This window comes from Apiospora kogelbergensis (genome assembly GCF_038363985.1).
Source record: "Apiospora kogelbergensis strain CBS 113332 chromosome Unknown utg000008l_segment0_segment0, whole genome shotgun sequence".
In the NCBI taxonomy this organism is placed as follows: domain Eukaryota; kingdom Fungi; phylum Ascomycota; class Sordariomycetes; order Amphisphaeriales; family Apiosporaceae; genus Apiospora; species Apiospora kogelbergensis.
This window is the reverse complement of record NW_027117425.1, coordinates 3,057,666-3,076,608: the sequence shown is the minus strand read 5'-3', so window position 1 is coordinate 3,076,608 and position 18,943 is coordinate 3,057,666. Positions and strand designations below refer to the sequence as shown.

Here is an 18,943-nt window from a genome sequence, read left to right as displayed (position 1 = left end):
AAATGTTCGACTCCGCCAACCAACCAACGCGCCCCTAGATGCTGCCGCTTTGCCGATGGACGAGGAGAATCGCGAGGCCTACTGAGTAGAACGAACGAAAGGGTGGAGGAGGACATGGGACTGTGCCACAATGGCTTACGTATTGGCGCACCCGACTTCATTTCCCTGTTAGCCTGTCGCGATTCCCCAGGGCCAAGCCGGGCACTAGCCGACGTCCTGGGAAAACAAGCCTTTTTTTCTGGGTCGCCTGGCTGCCTGGGCTGGGGTCAAGTACGGGGTCCCAGAAGCCAGGAATGTTGACTGATACGACGCGGCCTGCGTTGACAGCGAGAAGCGAGAAGCGAGACCCCACGCCAAAAAGCTTGTCCGTCTTAGGGGATTCCATTGCTGGCGATCGTCAACTACCGACACGAACATCCTGTTTTCCCTATGCCGACTTTGAGTTTCCCGTCGAGGGGATGCTAACGTAAAATGAGACGGCGATCAAGTCCCAAATGTCCAAGTCAGTCGAAACTCATGGGCCACAACTTGGCTCAAATTGTCGCATGTATTGAAACACTTCGTGCTAGCGCCGTGTACCCGCGTGTGCGTGTGTGTTGTTGTTGATGCCAACTGGCGAGCAGCAAGAATCCATTCCCTTCCCGGAATCCCCTCCCTTGCCCCGTCCCCTCCCACCCCTTATCTCTCTTTCCTTTTAGCACCCAGTCTAGTCTGGCCGGCATGTCGCAATCTAACCAAACTTGACAACATTGGTGGGAGAAGCCCGTCATCCACCAACATCCTCACGTCCTCTGGCGATGCCGCTTTGCCGCCTTGCCGCCAGCGTCACCTGTTACGCTTTCCGCTGACGACTCTTTTTAGTAGGGGCCCGTTGCAGCCACCCAGTGCCGGTCCCGAATCTTTTATATCCGCGACGTCCAATGCAAATCGACACAAGATAGTTTATATGTGCATGTGCCCATCTGCAACGACCTGCAGCTCTTGATTCAAGTTCCCGCCCCGTCTGAGCTAATTCGCTCTCCCCAGAACAATCAACAATCGGATCTCCATCTTGCAGTTTGCTTGACTGCTTGGCATCATTTGCGGTTTCTTTTTTTTCTGCCAGCAGTATTTCGCGCTCTCTTGGAGCAAGGATACGACAAGCTTCGTTTTGGAGGCCCTCTACCACCCGAACACAGAAACCACATCTCGGACCCGACTCGTGTGTGACGAGGTGGCCGCAACAAGTTGATTCCACACTCCCACGTGTCGCCCTTTTCTACAGCCTCACCTCTCACCTTTTTCTCATCTTACCGTCACTCGTTACCCTTCCTGGTTGAGCCACGCCCAATCTCCATTCCGCCATGGCCTCGCTCGCCCGGCGCGCGGTCGGCGCCTTTGCTCTTGGCATCGCCGCCGTATCAGCTGCGACTACCTACTCGATTGACAGCACAGGTAGGCACCTCTGTTGGCGCATCTCCTCCCCGATGCCTTGCTCTTCCCATGGCAAACGAACTGTGGTGTGTTTACTAACTTGATTCCAGATGCCATCAAGCAGACATCCAGGCAGATCGCCTACGACCTAATGAGCTACTACAAGGGAAACGAGTCTGGACAAACACCCGGCATCCTCCCCGGGCCTCCTCCCAACGGCGACTACTACTGGTGGGAAGGCGGCGCCATGTGGGGCACCATGATCGACTACTGGCACCTGACGGGCGACACCAGCTACAACGATGTCATCACGCAGTCGCTGCTGTGGCAGGTCGGGCCCAACCGGGACTACATGCCGCCCAACGTCACGGCCTCGCTGGGCAACGACGACCAGGGCTTCTGGGGCATGACGGCGATGCAGGCGGCCGAGGAGAACTTCCCGAACCCGCCCAAGGACCAGCCGCAGTGGCTGGCACTGGCGCAGGGCGTCTTCAACACGCAGGCCGACCCCAACCGCCACGACAAGACGTGCAACGGGGGCTGCGCTGGCAGATCCCCTTTTCCAACAACGGCTACGACTACAAGAACAGCATCGCCAACGGCTGCTTCTTCAACCTCGGCGCCCGCCTCGCCCGCTACACCAACAACCAGACCTACGCCGACTGGGCCGAGAAGACGTGGGACTGGATCGTCGCCGTCGGCTTCATGGACGCCGACTACAACATCTACGACGGCGCCCACGTCGAGTCGAACTGCACCGACATCAACCGCGCCCAGTTCTCCTACAACAACGGCGTGTACCTGCTGGGCGCCGCCCACATGTACAACTACGTAAGTCGCAAACAAATCGACCTCAAGGGCTGGGCCGAAAGTGTGGATATATTGCTAACAGGACTGCCTGCGTCCCCCCACCGCAGACCAACGGAAGCGCCCTCTGGAAGGACAGGACGCAGAAGCTGTTCACCGCCACCAAGAACACCTTCTTCCCCAACGGCACGCCGTTCGAGATCTCGTGCGAGACGCACATGACGTGCACGACGGACATGCTCAGCTTCAAGGGCTACGTGGCGCGGTGGATGGCGACGGCGACCAAGATCGCGCCGTTCCTGACCGAGGACGTGATGAAGAACCTGAAAATCATGGCGGGCCAGGCCATCAAGACGTGCACGGGCGGGCCGACGGGGCGGGCGTGCGGCTTCGGGTGGCAGGACGGCGTCTTCGACGGCAGCACGGGCGCGGGCCAGCAGATGAACTCGCTGAGCGCCGTCTCGTCCCTGCTCGTCCAGGCCACCCGCCCGCCCCTCACCAACGCCACCGGCGGCACCAGCGGCGGCGACTACAACGCCGGCATCGGCAGCGACGACTTCGACGGCCACGCCGCGCCCATCACCGCCGGCGACCGCGCCGGCGCCGCCATCTTGACCATCCTCCTGGTCGGCGGCGCTGCGGGCTTGTTCGGCTGGATGAGCGGCGGGCTGTAGCGAGGCGGGTGGTGGTGGATGGATGGATCCCAGGTGGCGGTAATAATAGGTCGACGAAGCAAGCGGCCGGCGGTGACGCATTGGCGGCATGCGTTCGTAATTTTCATTTCTGTGTGCATATTAGGGTCCAGATAGCGTGGGCTTTGAGCGGTTTGTTGCGTTCAGGCCAGCCAGTTTGCGTATTTAGGGGGCGTTTGGAGCGAACAAGGGCGGCGTCTGCGGATCGATAGCCCCGGTCACGGACGAGGGCGTCGACGATGAGTTAGGTAGACGATTCTTTGATCTCTTCCTTGAATTTATTGTGGTATGATTGTGCTGCTTCCTTTGTGTCGGCCCGGTTTATGACCTTTTGATTGCCAACAACATGTTCTCGATCTACTGCCCGAATGACTATGTAGCGCACTTCGGGTTTCCTTACATGTGGCTGCTACATGGCCCTCTCCGTCGCGCCATTTCCTCCCAGGACGTCTGAATTACCGGTCCTGTCGCATTCCGGAGATGGAAAGGAGTGGTGAGCAACTTGGGTTGAGAGAGATCGTCGTGGAGGCGTTGTTTTCGTAATATGGAGCTCGCTAAGAGCCAAGTTTCTCAAGCAATCCAGCAATGCCACATCAATCTCAGATTGAATCATCCTCCGTGGCGCAATTGGCTAGCGCGTTCGACTGTTATCCACTATCTGGAATATGCAATCGAGAGGTTCACAGTTCAAGCCTGTGCGGGGGAGATATTATCTTTTGCTATTTTTGCCAATTTTGCTGAATGCATCTACAGTAGATTCTGTCGAAGAGATGGACGGGTTTGCCCTGTCGTCGGGTCCTGGGTGTCGGGTTTGCACGGCAGCTGCTGGCCTACTGAGCCGTCAAACCCCACGGCCTCTAAAGAGCTTGCCGTGTTGTTGCTTCACGCTCAAGTTGTTTTGTTACATTTCACCCAATTCTCTTCTTAATCGCGCATTGGCCTGAATGCTTGAAATCACATTTTTGCACATGGTCCAAACAAGCACTGCCAAGGAGGATCTCATGCCCCTTGCGACGGTCGCATCGTCCCTGCCAGCCGGGTGTCCCGTGCCATTCCTACATCTCCCCCTGTCAGGTGGAACCACCCCGATATGCCTGTCGGTTCTCGCGAGGGCCGTGGCAAGGCACTGCTGCAATGTGACGACGGCAACTACGTGGACACTTCCTTTTCCCACGGAAAAAGCATGCTGGGATAATGTTTCTCGTTCGCGTTTGAACGGCTTTTGGTGACCGCTGGCTATCGAAACCCGACCGGCAACCTACTCGCGGTTCCTTCCAGCCCCGGTCTTGCAGATCTATATGCTTCTCACGGCTTGATTGCCAGTGCATGTCTTCGGACCCTTGCCACGGGCGAAACATCCGCTCTGACAGCTTGTCAAGTGGTTAAGTAGGCCGCGATCTGTCAGAGCTGCACAGGGCCCAGACCCCAGAGACATCTATGCGGGAGTGGGTGAGACGATTGAGCCTCCGCCTGGCCTCCGCGCGTGCAGACGCAAGGCGCGGTGAAGGCTTGGGCTACCTGAGACCTTGTCCGGATATACGGTGTCATGAATCGCTGCCGGCAACTTTCATGAAGATATCTAGCCGGGGGGCAAGCAAGGGGTCTAACGGCTCGTCGCCTCTTGAAATGCGCATAGGGACCTCGTGGGAAGAGTTCCGTGAGGTCATGGCCATAACACACCACTGTAGGTTTCGATGCCAAGCATGCACGCAGTGGAATGGAGGAATGGAGATTTCCCAAGTCCAGCGGCGGGCCCACCCGGCTGGATGGTACCAGGAGCCCGTTGAAACTTAAAGCCCACCCAGGGCCCACGACAGGAGCCTCTGCGAACTGCCGACCGATTGGATTTGCACTCAGGCCGAGGTCCCTGAACTTTCTGACAGAAGAAACGGAAACGCATGACGGTGCGGCTTCCGCTCCTCTCGATCGTTAGTAGCATCGCGGTGAAAGCGGCGGGCCACCCCTGGCGCTAGTTCCGCGTGTCAGTCAGTGTCAAGCTCGTCTGTCCGCCGATGACACGAGCCCGGCAATGGCGGAGAAAGCACCTTCATGCAGAGCGTCGCCATGGTTAGTTTTATTGGATTACGTGAGAGTGTCAGGCGTCGAAAGGGGTCGGGGGTGGTTTCTTCAAACGGCCGATTGTCGTCGACGGCCATAGGGCTGCGACGGTGAAACTAGGCCTGTCACTGTCACCGCGTAAGAGAATTCGACATTTCCTCGGTCGTTTGAAATGTGGTTACTGCTGACAGGACCAGCAGTGCAGTTGCTGCATGGACGCCTTTCTTTTTGGCTTTTTAGGGGGAGCAGTGCATAGAAGTTTGAACAAGCGTCGAACTCTGTTAGATGCGCTGCATTCTCGTAGGGCCGGGTTTGTTTTCCTTATAAGTTGCAGCGCTGGGCTGCGCCGGATCTACCAGCACCACCACCCCTCCCTTGCCCCGAAGGGGAAGTTGACAGGTGACGATGAAACGCTAGAGTCTGTCGCCAAGTGGGACAGGATCTTCCTAGGCGTGTGCCGGGAAAGTCGGTCGCTCGGGGCCCGAGGACAAGTGGGCGGGCGCAGAGCAATTTAGGTTCTTCTTGGCTCTCATTTTTCCCTCGCTCTCTGCTTAGCAACGCATTGGCCAGGGGGGCGCGTGTGTCGGAGGCTCGCAAGTCTCGGGCTGCGGCCAGACCAGCGGTCGTGCCTATTCCCTAGCACTGGAAGATCCCATCTTATGAGTTGCGGCCCCTTCGCACTCCATCCGTCCCGAGGCGGCTTCTCTAATCTTCCAAATCTGCGCAGACTGATCTTTTTTTTGGCTGTATTTTGTGAAGACTCCGTTACATCCAGGCCCGACTCGCAAGTGTCCCGGGGAAAGATAAGCATAACTTATACTCAATTTTTAATTGCCATCCAATCGCCTATTCAGAAGCCCCCGGTCCCAGGCCCGAGCCGGCTCCGAAGCGGGAATCCCATCGTTCGGCTCCATCCACCGCGGCGGATTCGGAGATAGCAGCCCTACGCCCCTGGAGGTTTTCGGTACATCCATCCGTCCATCGCACAGCATCGTTCCACTTCCACCCTTGGCATTCCGCTTAATGCATTGGCAGTCGGCTCTGCCTTCCGACTATTCTTATCACAAGCCTTAATATCAACACAATAAAGAGAGAGAAAAAAGCACATTGGCCCGCCCGCCGCCTGCCCCCCCACGCCATGATGGACATGCAGGATCATGCGGATGACGATATGATCAACGAGGAAGGCGATACCGGGGACGAGTGTTCCAATAAGGATCCATCGCAGGACCAGCCCGTCCCGCGCAGAGCTGTAAGTCACACCGGAGCCACGATACCCCCCTCGGTATTACTGCATATCCCCGATGTGCATCCTTGCATTGTCTTATGTGACCAACCTCTTCAATGTATGGCTGACGTATCCGACTGCTGTCTAGTGTGATCCGTGTCGAGCAAGAAAGGTATGTAACCGTGTCACATGACACCCTTCTCCAGCCCTCGTCTCACAAGACATGTTTGCTGAACTGCCGGCCAGGTCGGTTGTGATCGGGAAGAGCCATGTTCGAGCTGCGTCCGGTCGAGGACGAAATGTACCTACACGGCGTCGCAGAGCATCAGACACAAACGACAACGTGTTTTGATATCGACGCAATAGTACGTACCACGTACCCCTATCTTGGGGGCCGATAACACAAGTCATGTGACTACCACCTACTCGCCCTAGAAAGATTGCTAACACCATCTCACCGCGCCCAGTGAGAGAAAAATCGATCGGATAGAGGAGCGCCTCTCGGAGGTCGTCAGCGAGCTGAGGAACCTGGCCGTGGCCCAGAAAACGGGCGGCCGGACCAACGACCGATGCGCGTCGCAGCCGGCGGCGGAGAAGTCGTCGGGGGGGCGGGGGCGGGTTCTGCATGTCGACGCCGACGTCCAACTCGGGGGTGAGCAGCTACTACAACACGACCAACAACGCGGAGCCGCCCGAGCCCAAGTTCGAGGGCGGCTCGTCCATGACGGCGCACACCAACTTCGCGCGCACCTTCCTCGACGAGGCCGTGCGCGCGGGCCCGCTCAAGGACTTCCGCCTCGAGCTCGACGACACCCTGAGCTCGCTGCAGGAGCTCGTCAAGGCCCAGCAGACCCAGCTCAACGTCCCCAGCTCGCCCATCGACGGCGGCGCCGGGGGTCGCTCGCGGCCGCGGGGTCCATGCGGGAGCGGCCGCTGCCGGACGTGCAGCTGACCATGACGTGTTTGCGCATCTCCAAAGGTCAGTCGGTTCCTTTGTTTTGACCGAGAACACCTACCACTCGTGTGTTCTTGTTGTTGGCAGGGGCTTTCGTGCGCTAACCTTGTCGGACCTGCACAGAGGGCTTCTCCGTGAGCTACTTGTCGCTCTGCGGCATGATCTCGCCCTCGGTGTATACAGACTACGTCCTCCGGGTCATGTTCTCGCCCAAGTTCTCGGACGCCGAGTACATCATCGTGCTCTGGGGGCTCACGTGGCTCTTCAAGGAGATGAGCCTGGAGGTGGACAAGCTCGAGCACTGCCTGCGGCCTGAGGAGTTGGACCGGGAGGCCACGAATTGCCGAAACCACCTCGAGGCCGCCCTGGCCGCGCTTCCGTTCCACATGCCGGCGTCGATAGATAACGTGATAGCACTGGGACTCGCGGTATGCTACTTATCCATGCTTGGAATCATGATATCGTTTTTCGGGCAACTCGCTGACGAAGATCTAGGCGGACTACTCAATAGCGCGGTCCAAACCGTCACAGGCTTGGTCTTTTATATCCGTGGCTGCCCAGATGTGTCTGCATCTCGGCCTCCACCGCGGTGCCACGTGGCGGGACGAGTCCCCCACGGCGCGGAATCAGAACGCCTGGCTGTTCTGGAACGTGTACGTCCTCGACAAGGGGCTTTCTCTCCGCCTGGGCCGGCCGTCCGTGATCCAGGACTACGACATCACCGTGCCCATACCGACGTCCAGCATCGACCGCCACCCCGCCATCGAGCACTGCCTCCTGACCTGGATCAAGGTGTCCCGCTGCCAGGGCCGCGTGTACGAGCTCCTCTACAGCCCCGCGGCGCTGGCCCAGGACGACGGCATCCGGACGGCGAGGGCCCAGGGCTTGGCGGACGACCTGCTTTCCATCATGAAGGAGAAGAAGAAGATCGAGGTTTGTGTTTCGTTCTGCCGCGACTCCCGTGCTTGGCTAATCCGCTGCGCCACTAGGAACAAAACCTGCCGACGTGGACAAAGACCATCGCGCTGGAAGACATACAGTACATCGCCGACTCGGACGAGGTGCTGCACCACTCGATCCTCACGCTGATCTACCGCGCCGTGCCGGTGCCGCGGGGCTCGAGCTCGACGTTCACGCAAGCGTGCATCGCGTCGGCGCGGCAGGCGCTGGGCAAGCACGACAGCTGCATGGCGATCCTGACGCCGTACGGGTCGCCCTTCATCGACATGTACTTCCAGTGGACCATCTTCTACACGCCCTTCATCCCGTTCATCGTCATCTTCTGCCACGTCATCGAGACGACGGACCAGACGGACCTCGACCGCCTGCACAGCTTCGTCGCGTCGCTCGAGCCCGTCTCGCAGCTGTCGGAGCCCGCGGCGCGCATGCAGCGCCTCTTCCAGGTCCTGTACAACGTCGCGCTCAAGTACGTCGAGGTCAAGACCAGCCGCGAGCAGCAGTCGGTCGGCCGCGAGCTCGACACGTACCTCAACGCGCTGGGGTACGGGCCCGCGCCCTCGTACGGGCTGGGCATCTCGGCCGGCGCCGCCAACGGCAACGGCAACGGAGGAGGAGGGGGCGGATACCGCGGCGACATGTCCGACGCGGCGGCGCAGCAGCAGGCGGCACACCAGCGCGCGCGGAGCGTGAGCAGCGCCCGCATGGGCACGCCCGGCATCCCCATGTCGGCGGCGCCGTGGGTGGGGTACCAGGCCATGGAGGGCGTGAACATGCCGCAGCAGGGCATGATGCTGGGGGGTTGGTTTAATAGCAGCCAGCAGATGATGGGGCTGCTCGAGGACGAGACCTTGTAGTCTGTATAGTAATCATGTACGAGGAAGGGACAACCATAAATCAACTGTACATTAGGTGGACAAGATGCACGCGCCATTTACTGTCTGTCCTTCTGCTTTAGCTAATCTTGGCGATGTTCCTTCGCGTACGTGATTTGCTCTAAATCGGGACAGCCAAGTATAGTTATTAGCCTTGTAAGCGTAGTATAGCTATACAAGCCTAAACTAACCTCTTAATGCTGTTGTCAGGCGATAAAGACGACATGTCAAGCGACTGCTTTATAGAGTCCACAGCATCCTGTCTGCAGAGTCCGCTCTGTCGCTGAGGATGCCGATTCCCGTGTCTGAGCGTCCAAGTCCTGTCTTTACTTCGGTGTGTTGTTCTCGTCCCGTCGCTTTGGGCTTCGACCCTGATAGGACTTCTTGCGGATCCCTACCCTGCTCCTTTCCGTGTATAATCGTCTACTTCGCGTTCGGACCTTCAGCTTCTACTCCTGGAGAAGCTTCGCTATGTCCACCAGATTGCTATCAGGTTCAAAGGTCGGCTCCCACTGGACCCTATAGTAAATCACATCGTCCACTACTTCTTCTCTAATGATAGTATCCAGCTACTGGTAATACCGCTGTAGCACTATATGACTTTCCAAGACAGAGTCACGATTGGAAGGAACCAAACTGTCCATCTCGTCCCGCCACGCTTGAAGCAGCGTTGTGCTTATTCCCGCTTCAGGCACAAGAGTAGGTTTCCAGCTGATCAAATAGTATGTCATCTCGCCGACGACTTTCTCTATAGAGGACTTCATCGAGCCCATGTGGGACTTGTGGGTTACGGCGAGTTAACATATATCCCATAGAGTGGGCGTGGAGGGGATAGCTGAAATGTAGATGTCTATAGCTAATTGTTTATGTAGCCTGGGTGAATTGCCCCTCAGTTGGCAGTGTATCTAGTGATAGCAACCCGGGTTCGTAGTAGAGCTCTTTTAAGTTCCACAAAAATTATTTATTTTAACATATAAGGTGTCTAAGTGTCAGGTTGCATGAATATCACAAGAGGGATCATGCGGACTCTCAAGCTATCCCCCTGCTTTCTCGCAGGTGGTATCCTGTGAGATTTCGATTGTTGCTTGCCCATGTCCTCTTCAGCTATGCCCGGGCGATACACACTGTCTTTTCAGGTTTGACGTCCCTGCTAAGTATCTGACGCCAAGGCATTCTTCAGGAAGACTTCAAAGAACGTTTCCCGTCGGTTGTGGTTGTTTTATGAAGCTACTTGATACCACTGTGCACCTGCGTAATTCATGACAATATTTCATTGTTGATTGAACCATATACTGTCATGCTAAGAGAACTACTGAGGTTGCTCGACAAGTTTCGCACTACATATTCGACCCTGGCGTCTTTAGACTGTGCCTCACGTCTCTTGCCGCCAGTATTCCTTGCTCTATAGCCCCATCGACGAATCCCCTGAATCCATTCGCCCAGTCCGCGCTGGCCATGGCAACACGGCAGTGAGGCTGCTGCAGTGCGGCGAGGTATTTGCTCATGCTGCCTGGCCCCCAACACGCCCAAGAGCCCTTGGAGAGAGGATCCGCAGCCCAATCATGGGTCAGATAGGCACGCGCTTCGGTGCCCGGTTTCATGTGCTTCTCGAACTGTGCGAGGATTTCGTCGTGGCTCTTGTGGTCGTTCAGTCTTCCGCCGTACCCAAACCCTATGGCGTAGGTGCCGTCGGCGCTGGAGTGGTCACTAAAGGCAAAACAGTAGGGCGAGCAACTGTTAGCATTAGCAGACGAATAGAAGGGCGGCTCTACACTGGCGAGCTTGATGTGAAACTTGGTGACGTTGCACACATGTCCCTTCTGAACTGCCTCCTGGCGGACTGCGTCAAGTGGAGGGTCGAACTGGATACTGGACAGGGCATTCCTGGAAGACGTCTGATTAGTCGTGGGAGGGGGGAATCGAAGGTCAATCTGCTCACAGTGGTATCGTGCATACGGCGCGGTCTGCTCGAATCTCGCGGCCATTCGTGGCTGTGAGTATGACACGGTCGTCATTCTGGGCGATGGTTCGGATCGTCGTTTGCATCAGGATGTCGCCACGATAGTCGCCCAGAATCGACTTGGCCAGCATCGTCATCCCGCCACCACCAAGCTTGTACACGCCAGCAAACTCCGCGATCCTATCGAAATCGTGGCCCGCAAGGGCAAACCATCTGAGCGCCTCGGTCCATGCCAATTCGGACCCGCTAACGCCGCCAAAGGTGCAGATCAAGGCTTCGAACACCTCTCTATCCTGCTGCGACTCGCCCTCCAGCTGGTCCAGCCGCTCGCGAGCTGTGACGTGGTCGTACTTGGTCCACGGCGCCGGCTCTCTCAGAAGATCAAGGGGGTATGGCATCAGCTCACGGCTGGACAGGCCATCGATGGAGAAGAAGGACTGAGCGATACGGCGCATGGACGCGTCCTGCTCTTTGGCCGCCATAGTGACGATGCCGCCTGATGAGGGCTCGAAGAGCCTCTCGGTGGCGAGAGGCCCCGAGGACGTCTTCAGATGCCGCTGCAGACCATATCGGGCAATTTCGGCATAGACAAACGGCTGGATCCAATGAACCCATGTGCCGCCCATCTCGAAGTGCTGGCCCAGAGCCTTGGCCGTCCAGGTCCGGCCGCCAATGCGGTCTCGGCCTTCGACGAGCAATACCTTCAGGTCCCCATTCGCGGAGAGCTCCCTGGCGGCCACGAGGCCTGCAAACCCCGCTCCAATGACGACGACATCGTAACGTTCCTGTAGGTGGGGGGTGCTAAAAGTAACGGCCTCTGTTGGCAGACCGGAGGAGGCTCCGCTAATCGCTTGCCAGAGGTAGCCCTCGGTACTGTGCGCCATGCCTCCATCCATAGTAATCGGTAGCCAGCTTGAGGTCAAACGAGATAAAGCACCGATCGAGTCCAGAACGGTCGCAATGGATGCGGCAGGCGGAGGGGGCTTCCTGATAACTTTAGCTTATTACTGCGGGCAGGATAGAAATTTCCTATTGGGATAAAGCCCCGTGTTTAGTGGCGGTGATGCGGGAACGCACTATCTGAATGACTGGATGCTTCTTACGTAGGTAGGTTGGCGAATCGTGGGTGCTCCTTAATTTCCGTCTCTCATTCTACAAGATAGGCGTGACGAGCTGAGGTGGTTAAAATATCTCTGTTTTCGGCTCACCGGATTCCCCATGTCATAATGTACTATCGCGGGCCAGGTTTTACCTCGGAATGACATTTCGATTCCGCCCAGCGACTCCCCCAGCTGCAGGTAAGTGGGGACCCTACCTGGATTACGGCTCCCAAGAGGCGCACGGGTACCCGTGCGGATTCCATTTATAATAAAGCGTCCACTGGTTTCGGCCGATATCGCACCTTTTTTTCTCTTTATAGTATTATAACTAGTATAATTTAATATTCATTTTTATAATATTTTAACTAATATAGTATAGCCTACATTAAACCTTAAACTTAAACTATAATATAATTATTATTAATTTATTTAATTAAAATAAAGTAAAGGGCTTATTATCTATTATAATCTTATCCTACCCTTATCTAAAGGCTGCCTATACCTTTTTAATAAAATAAATTACCTACCGATTCCTGAGTAACTTAAATATTAATTCGCTCGGTATTAGACCGATCCTAGTCTAAGTATGCCATCATTTCTTCTTTTGTCTAACCTCTTGTCCCCGTTGACGTTTTGTAATGCTTCGTCATTTGTCCTTGGCGTGCGACTGGTTACCAAGAACAGCTTCGGATCCGACAGAGAAGAGGGGAGCTTTGAAGGGGTGGGAGCAGAAAGAAAGCAAAAACAAGGCTTTCTCACAGCTAGCCCCTCGGTGGCAATTCCCTAGCTCTGACAAGTTTGACTGATGTTCGAACGCTGCCGAAGTCATGGTGCGTTGCGGCGCTTTTCTGTCACTCTTTTCTTCTCTTTTCAATGACACGCTTGCCGGTGGCGCACGACCGAAGATGAAACTCAAGAGCTTAGCAAGCTTGACGCCTCCGAGTCTTTCATCGTTTCAGCAGGGAGCACCGCTGGAATAGGTAGGTTAGCTAGAGTAGCTAGATAGGTAGCTCCTGATATTTATATTCTGGTTCGTAATCCGTTCACAATGTTGCCTTCTCTTCCGGCTTTTAGCTTCCCCATCTGACTACGATCATATATCCAAGATGTTAGCGTCAGCGGCAGAGACTGGAAATGGACGGCAGCAGATGCAGCACTGCATAGTCTGCGGCGCAAACGAGCGCCAACACGACGGGAAGTGCTCGTCCTGCGGAGGTGAGTGTACTGTTCCTTCTACGCCGGTGGAAGCTGACCCTGGCCATTCTGCACACGCAGGAGGAGACGCCCAGATGCTAGACCGACCCGACCGGAACACCCCCTACCCCGCCGAAGATGCCGCCGCTTCCGCCGGCGGTGGCACGGACGCGAAGTGGTTCGACAAGCACCGCCAGTGCGAGGACGGCTCCGCCCACTTCGGCGAGCTCGAGCTCATCACGTGGGGCGGCGAGGAGGCCGGGTGGGAGCTGGGCTGGGGCCGCGCCCAGGTCTCCGAGGTCGACTTCATGAAGAAGCAGTACGAGGAGGAGTTTGGCGGCGACGACGAGAAGCTGTTCGGGTACTGGCCACAGGGGTTCCGGTAAGAAGAGGGAATCTTGCTTGTCTCCTTTTTGCTCCACGCAACGTACCATCGGTGGTTTCTGGCACTGACACTCGCTGCTCCTGTAGATGGACGTGCTGCGGCACCACGGGTGACATGGCGTACGGCTGCGATCATCACGGGACCGGTCCGCAGCCGTGTGGGTGCGACTATTGCGGGTAAGCGTCGCCGCGTACATGATGGAAAGCCAAGACTGACGGATGCTTGCTTCGCCCACAGCACGGGCATGTCCATCCCCGAGGATCTCTACTACAGCAAGGTCCCCGAGCGCCGGGGCCTGCACCTCTCGCGCGGCCCGGACCCCCGGTCGCACGGGTTCCACTCGATGATGAGCATGCACAACTTCAACAACTACGAAATCGCCATGTGAGCCTAACCCACGCACCACTCCTCCAAGCGTTGCTCGTTCGTTCATTCGTTCGGTCCATGTGTGGAGTCTGAGACAAGCCCGGCAGGATCGTTTTCGGGGGCCTATGAACTGGTCGTTGTTTGGAACGCTGTACCACGGAGAATGAGAAGTATGGTGGAGTGAGCAAGATATCTCGAGCCCTAAGTCTGCTTCTCGCAACAGCAAGGTTCTTTAGTGAATGCCACAATCAACTTGTTGGGTAGACTGAAAGCTCCATCTTTGCATCTTTGCATCGACCCTTTCATGACATCTTTTTGATCAAATGTTATTCAAGCAAGTGAATATGAAGCAGATTTGCAATGAAAAGCAGTTTCCTCACACTTTCTAGAAGAGTCCGGCCTCACCCACCGACCGTTTGTGAGGTGACTGGCGAGTGAGTTTCCATCCAGGGGGTAAAAGTCTGTGATGAGCCTGTAAAATTGCAGAACCTTCTCTCGCGTGGAACCCAGGACAAGAAAGAGAAAAATGCTTTCCAATTGACATTTTGTTTCACAAATTCAAGTTGCCAGAGATGTTTCAGTTTTTGAATATTATCTGACCAGGATCCTCATACTCTTTACGCCGGGCTGATGAATGATCATGAACATTCTGCAATAATAACACTGTAGCTTTGCCCCTGAACTAGACCGAGGCGGATATGAGCAGTTAGTGAAGTTCCATTGTTTCCTATGGGCGCAGCACGCCACGAGAGGACGACCAGAACAGAAAAGTGCAAGACAATCACCAACAGTGCCGGCGACACCCACCACGGCGGCGACGGACCCTCAGGTGCAACCGGCAGGTCCTTCCTCCGGGCCACCAAGAAATATTGTAAGAAAATCATCCATCTGCCCGGCCTCGCGATCCGCACCAGTCGCCGAGTTTTCCATCGCAACGCAAAGACAACGTCAACCAAGATGCGAGCGCCGCCGCCCTCCCTCTCGGGTGGCTTCTCCGCGCCCTCGTACGCCAGCAGCAATGTAGCAGTTTGCGGCAGCGATGATGAATCAGAGTACGACTCCGAGTACGACTGCGACTCCGAATCCGAACCCGAATCCGAACCCGAACCCGAACCCCTCACCTTCAACCTGGCCCCCCTCGACGCCGTCCAACCCCTTCGCCATTGACGGCAGGATCGTCAACCGCGTCAAGTACCCGACGGTAGAGGACTGCAAGCAAGTCATCCGCGTGCTGCCCAACACGACCATCTTCCACTCGGGCGGCATGGCCGCCGACGGCCACCTCGCGCGGGTGCTGGAGGAGGACCGGCCCTACCTGCGGGGCTACACGCCGCTGAGCTGGAAGCACCGGTCCCACGACTTCAGTGACTTCTACGGCAGGAACCCCGCCGCCTGGAGCAAGATGTCGCAGGCCCTGGCCGAGGAGACGGCGGGCGTCGCGTACGTCCTGCTGCCGCCCGGCAGGGGCTGGGCCAACATCCCCAAGGAGGGCTACTTCTGGCGCGACGAGATCCAGCACTTCAGCCCCAAGCTCAAGTGCCTCATCCGCATCTGCGCCGGCGACCCCTGGTACTGCGAGCAGATCTACCCGGCCCGCCCCCGTCGCCTCCCCCGCTGCGCTCCTTTCTCTTCGGCGAGCCCTTGTTCCAGGCCAAGGACGAGAAGCAGGCGGCGAGGAAGGCGACGACGAAGAGCTCCTGCATGTTCTGCCCGCCGCCCGGCTGCCAGCGCAAACTGGAGGCGACGACGAGGCCGGCGAATCCGCTGTCCCTGTCCCTGACGGCACCGGCGAACTACACTTTCAGCACCCCTATTCCACCTCCGGCCCCGAGTCGATCGTGGTTCCCCTCAGTGGTCGGCTAGAAGCGACCGGCTGCAGAACCCAGTCCTCCTCCGGAAGGGAACAAGCGTCAAAAACGGGCCAAGTAAAATTACGACGGGAACATCGCCTTGCGAAACTCTTATGAGAAGTTAGCAGGATACGGCAGTATCAGAACAACATTTACAAGAATTCAAAGAGTTGAATAATCAAACCATCAAGTGGCGAGCTCGGATTTGCTTACACCACAAGCTCCAACAATAGTATCACATACAGTTCGCAGCATCAATACAAGCTATAACAGATCCACGATATACTTGCTTTTGGAACTTTGGATAAGGGGAAGAGCAAAACGCTTTATTTATAGTGCATTCGGCTCCGAGGGCAGGGATGCTTGGCTCCTTGGCAAATGGACTTTACTGCAACGAGCGAGCTGAAGGATTGCTCTAGAACCAACAGGGGAAGATCTTCCAATACCCACGCAAGCAAGACAAAAGCACATTTCCACATTCCTAACCAATTGAGTCAAACGTTCACATGTAGTCTCTAAATACCTTGAAAATTATATATGACTTGCCGTCATCACAATTGTTTATGCCATCAACCTACCCGCCTCTGTGCTGCGATTTTGTTGGCCGGCCATGATGGAGAAAGTCAACATTGCCGTCATTGGTACTGGTAAGTGAGATAGCGTCTGCCTGTCTTTCATCACCCAAGCCCAAATCTACGTAATCTGACCTTCTTTGTATTGCAGGACCGGCTGGTCTAACTGCCCTGAAGGCTTTGCGAGAAGAAGGCTTCAACGCCGTCGCTTTCGAGAGGCGCGACCGCGTCGGCGGCCTCTGGGCGCATAGCAGCGACCCCGCCTTCACCTCCGTCATCGACGGCACCGTGTGTAACATCAGCAAGTTCGTCGTGAGTTCTTCCGCAACTGTTCACATCCGGCGCGTGCGGCGAGATGACCTAATGAGATACAGTCGGGATTCAGTGACTTTCCCCTGCCTAGAGGTATGTTCGGGAAAATACTCCAGTATTCACTGTAGAACGAATCAACCTACTAACCGTAAGAGCCGAGAAAGACAGTCCAGTATACCTGACAGGTGGACAAGTGGCCGAGTATTTCCACCAGTATGCAGTCCACTTCAAACTGCTCGAACATGTGAGGTTCCAGACCACGGTCAGGAAAGTATTTCGAAACGCGGCAGACGATGGCTGGGATATACACATCACCGATGTGGATGGAGATAAGATTCTTTCTTTCCACAAAGTTGTGATTGGCAGCGGCAACGAGAGCAAACCGTCTTGGCCTTCCATGCCAGGAAGAGACAAATTCAAGGGCATCCTGATCCACGGGCAAGCCTACAGAAGGTGAAGAAGCGGCCCAATCCCCCTGATTTCAAGAAGTCACTAACGCAGGTGAGCCCCACGAAAGCCCAGGACAGTTCCAAGAAAAACGCGTGCTGGTAGTCGGAATGGGCAACACCGGAACCGACACAGCCACGGGCCTGTGCAACCACGCCTCGAAAGTGTACCACTCCTACCGCCGCGGACGGCTGATGGTATCGCGGTACGAAGACGATGGCACCCCTTCGACATCCGGCCCACCTGGCCCGTCCTGTGCCTCAAGTACCTGCTGGACGCGTGGGCGCCGTGGCTGACGGCGCCCCTCGTCGACAGGCTCCTGCTGCGCAAGATGGTCCGCGACGCCGCGCGCACGGAGCCCGAGCTCCGGCCGGGAGAGACGTACGCGCAGCGCCGGGCGCGCGCCGAGGCCAAGGTGCGGGGCGACTGGCGCCTCGCCGACTTCCCGAGCCTGTCCCGCCGGCACCCGACCGTCAACGAGCAGTGGTTCCCCGCCGTCCAGACGGGCGCGATCGCGCCGGTGCGCGGCTTCAAGGCCTTCGTGGGCGAGGGCGAGGTCCTGCTGGACGACGGCACGGTCCTCGAGGTGGACGCGGTCATCATGTGCACGGGCTACGAGTATTGCGACTTCGGCTTAGTGCCGGAGCTGGACATGGACGGGGCCGGTGGGCTTCCTGCCCGCACTGCGGCATCACTGGCCGAGGAAAAGGAAAAGATGGGCGACACTACTCTAAAGGGGGCGGGGCGTTCCGACGACGTACCTCACCTGCCGCGGCTGTATCACCTGATATTTCCGCCCCGGTGGGCAGACTCGATGGCCTTCCTCAGCTGCTACGCCCCCCAAGAAGCCGTGTGGAACGTCTGCGACCTAGCCTCGATGGCCGTGGCGCAAATCTGGGCCGCCGCCACGGCCGCCAAGAGCCCGCAGCCCCCGGCCCGCGAGAATCCGAAGACAGGTCCCGCCACCCTGCCCGCCCGCGCCGCGATGGACCGGCAAGTCGACGCGTACCACGCCTGGTGGCGGGCCCAGTGGGCCGCGGACCGCGCGACGCTGCCGGGCTTCGTGCGCGCCGACGCCTTCGTCCGCTTCCTGCACGGCGCCGCGGGCACGGGGCTGCACGCGCGGGTGGACCACGCGGCCGCGTTGTCGTGCGGCGGCTGGCGGCTCTGGTGGGACGACCGCGCGCTCTACGCGTGGCTGGCGCGCGGGCCGGTGCACCCGGCGGCGTACCGGGTGTTCGAGACGAACCCGCGGGGGTGCCGGGGTGCGGGCGGCGGGCTTGGGGCGGGGCTCGGGACGTGTTGGGGGCGTTGGTAAGTCGGGTTACTGCCCTTTATCCTACTGCTTTGTCGAACTTGGGCGTCGACGAGATTTCGGTTGCTAATGGTTTGAACAGTACGAGGAGGTCGAGGAACTTAGACGAGATGCGGCGAGGCGCGCGGCGGCGAAGACGAAATAAGCCAAGCGGAGGCACCGCTATATTTCTCTATACTTTGTGGAAGATTGTGGGATCGATAGGTAGCAGGAGAGACCTCGGCATGTCCAGCAGCAACGACTCTTTCGATCCGTTGTTTTGTAAAGCTCTTAACATACGTGACCATGTTTGTAGTGAAGTTTATGCTGTTGCTTTTCCCGTGTTGTCGAAGTTGCAACCAACATTGTGCTATACACATCAACACGTGATCTGCCCATAAGCCTTGGTAATACGATTCTTGCCAAATTAGGGGCACGAGCTTTGACAGGAAGCGAGGAAATGGGCGTGGCGTGTAAG

At 57.1% G+C, this 18,943-nt stretch overlaps 6 protein-coding genes across 6 annotated transcripts; 5 read left to right on the top strand and 1 right to left on the bottom strand.

Moving 5' to 3' along the window:
• Positions 1-1,343: 1,343 nt before the first annotated feature.
• On the top strand, positions 1,344-2,894 carry PG998_012953 (glycoside hydrolase family 76 protein; the record flags this gene model as incomplete). Its single annotated transcript, XM_066879769.1, has 4 exons — positions 1,344-1,434; positions 1,524-1,900; positions 1,966-2,244; positions 2,331-2,894. 4 exons carry the CDS (start codon positions 1,344-1,346, stop codon positions 2,892-2,894), a joined length of 1,311 nt encoding a protein of 436 aa, XP_066726153.1.
• Positions 2,895-6,111: 3,217 nt separating this feature from the next.
• Positions 6,112-8,967, top strand: PG998_012952 (uncharacterized protein; the record flags this gene model as incomplete). Its single annotated transcript, XM_066879768.1, has 7 exons — positions 6,112-6,222; positions 6,363-6,370; positions 6,666-6,794; positions 6,859-7,112; positions 7,277-7,581; positions 7,649-8,086; positions 8,143-8,967. The coding sequence occupies 7 exons, from the start codon at positions 6,112-6,114 to the stop codon at positions 8,965-8,967; spliced, it is 2,070 nt and encodes a 689-aa protein (XP_066726152.1).
• A 1,355-nt stretch (positions 8,968-10,322) lies between these two features.
• PG998_012951 (lysyl oxidase-like protein 2/3/4) lies at positions 10,323-11,841 on the bottom strand (the record flags this gene model as incomplete). Its single annotated transcript, XM_066879767.1, has 2 exons — positions 10,323-10,869; positions 10,925-11,841. The coding sequence occupies 2 exons, from the start codon at positions 11,839-11,841 to the stop codon at positions 10,323-10,325; spliced, it is 1,464 nt and encodes a 487-aa protein (XP_066726151.1).
• A 1,310-nt stretch (positions 11,842-13,151) lies between these two features.
• Positions 13,152-14,012, top strand: PG998_012950 (uncharacterized protein; the record flags this gene model as incomplete). Its single annotated transcript, XM_066879766.1, has 2 exons — positions 13,152-13,621; positions 13,778-14,012. The coding sequence occupies 2 exons, from the start codon at positions 13,152-13,154 to the stop codon at positions 14,010-14,012; spliced, it is 705 nt and encodes a 234-aa protein (XP_066726150.1).
• A 1,017-nt stretch (positions 14,013-15,029) lies between these two features.
• PG998_012949 (uncharacterized protein) lies at positions 15,030-15,957 on the top strand (the record flags this gene model as incomplete). Its single annotated transcript, XM_066879765.1, has 2 exons — positions 15,030-15,591; positions 15,641-15,957. 2 exons carry the CDS (start codon positions 15,030-15,032, stop codon positions 15,955-15,957), a joined length of 879 nt encoding a protein of 292 aa, XP_066726149.1.
• Positions 15,958-16,453: 496 nt separating this feature from the next.
• PG998_012948 (dimethylaniline monooxygenase 2) lies at positions 16,454-18,489 on the top strand (the record flags this gene model as incomplete). The annotated part of the gene is made up of 5 exons (XM_066879764.1): positions 16,454-16,487; positions 16,564-16,817; positions 16,885-17,177; positions 17,242-17,337; positions 17,385-18,489. 5 exons carry the CDS (start codon positions 16,454-16,456, stop codon positions 18,487-18,489), a joined length of 1,782 nt encoding a protein of 593 aa, XP_066726148.1.
• Between the last annotated feature and the right edge of the window lie 454 nt (positions 18,490-18,943).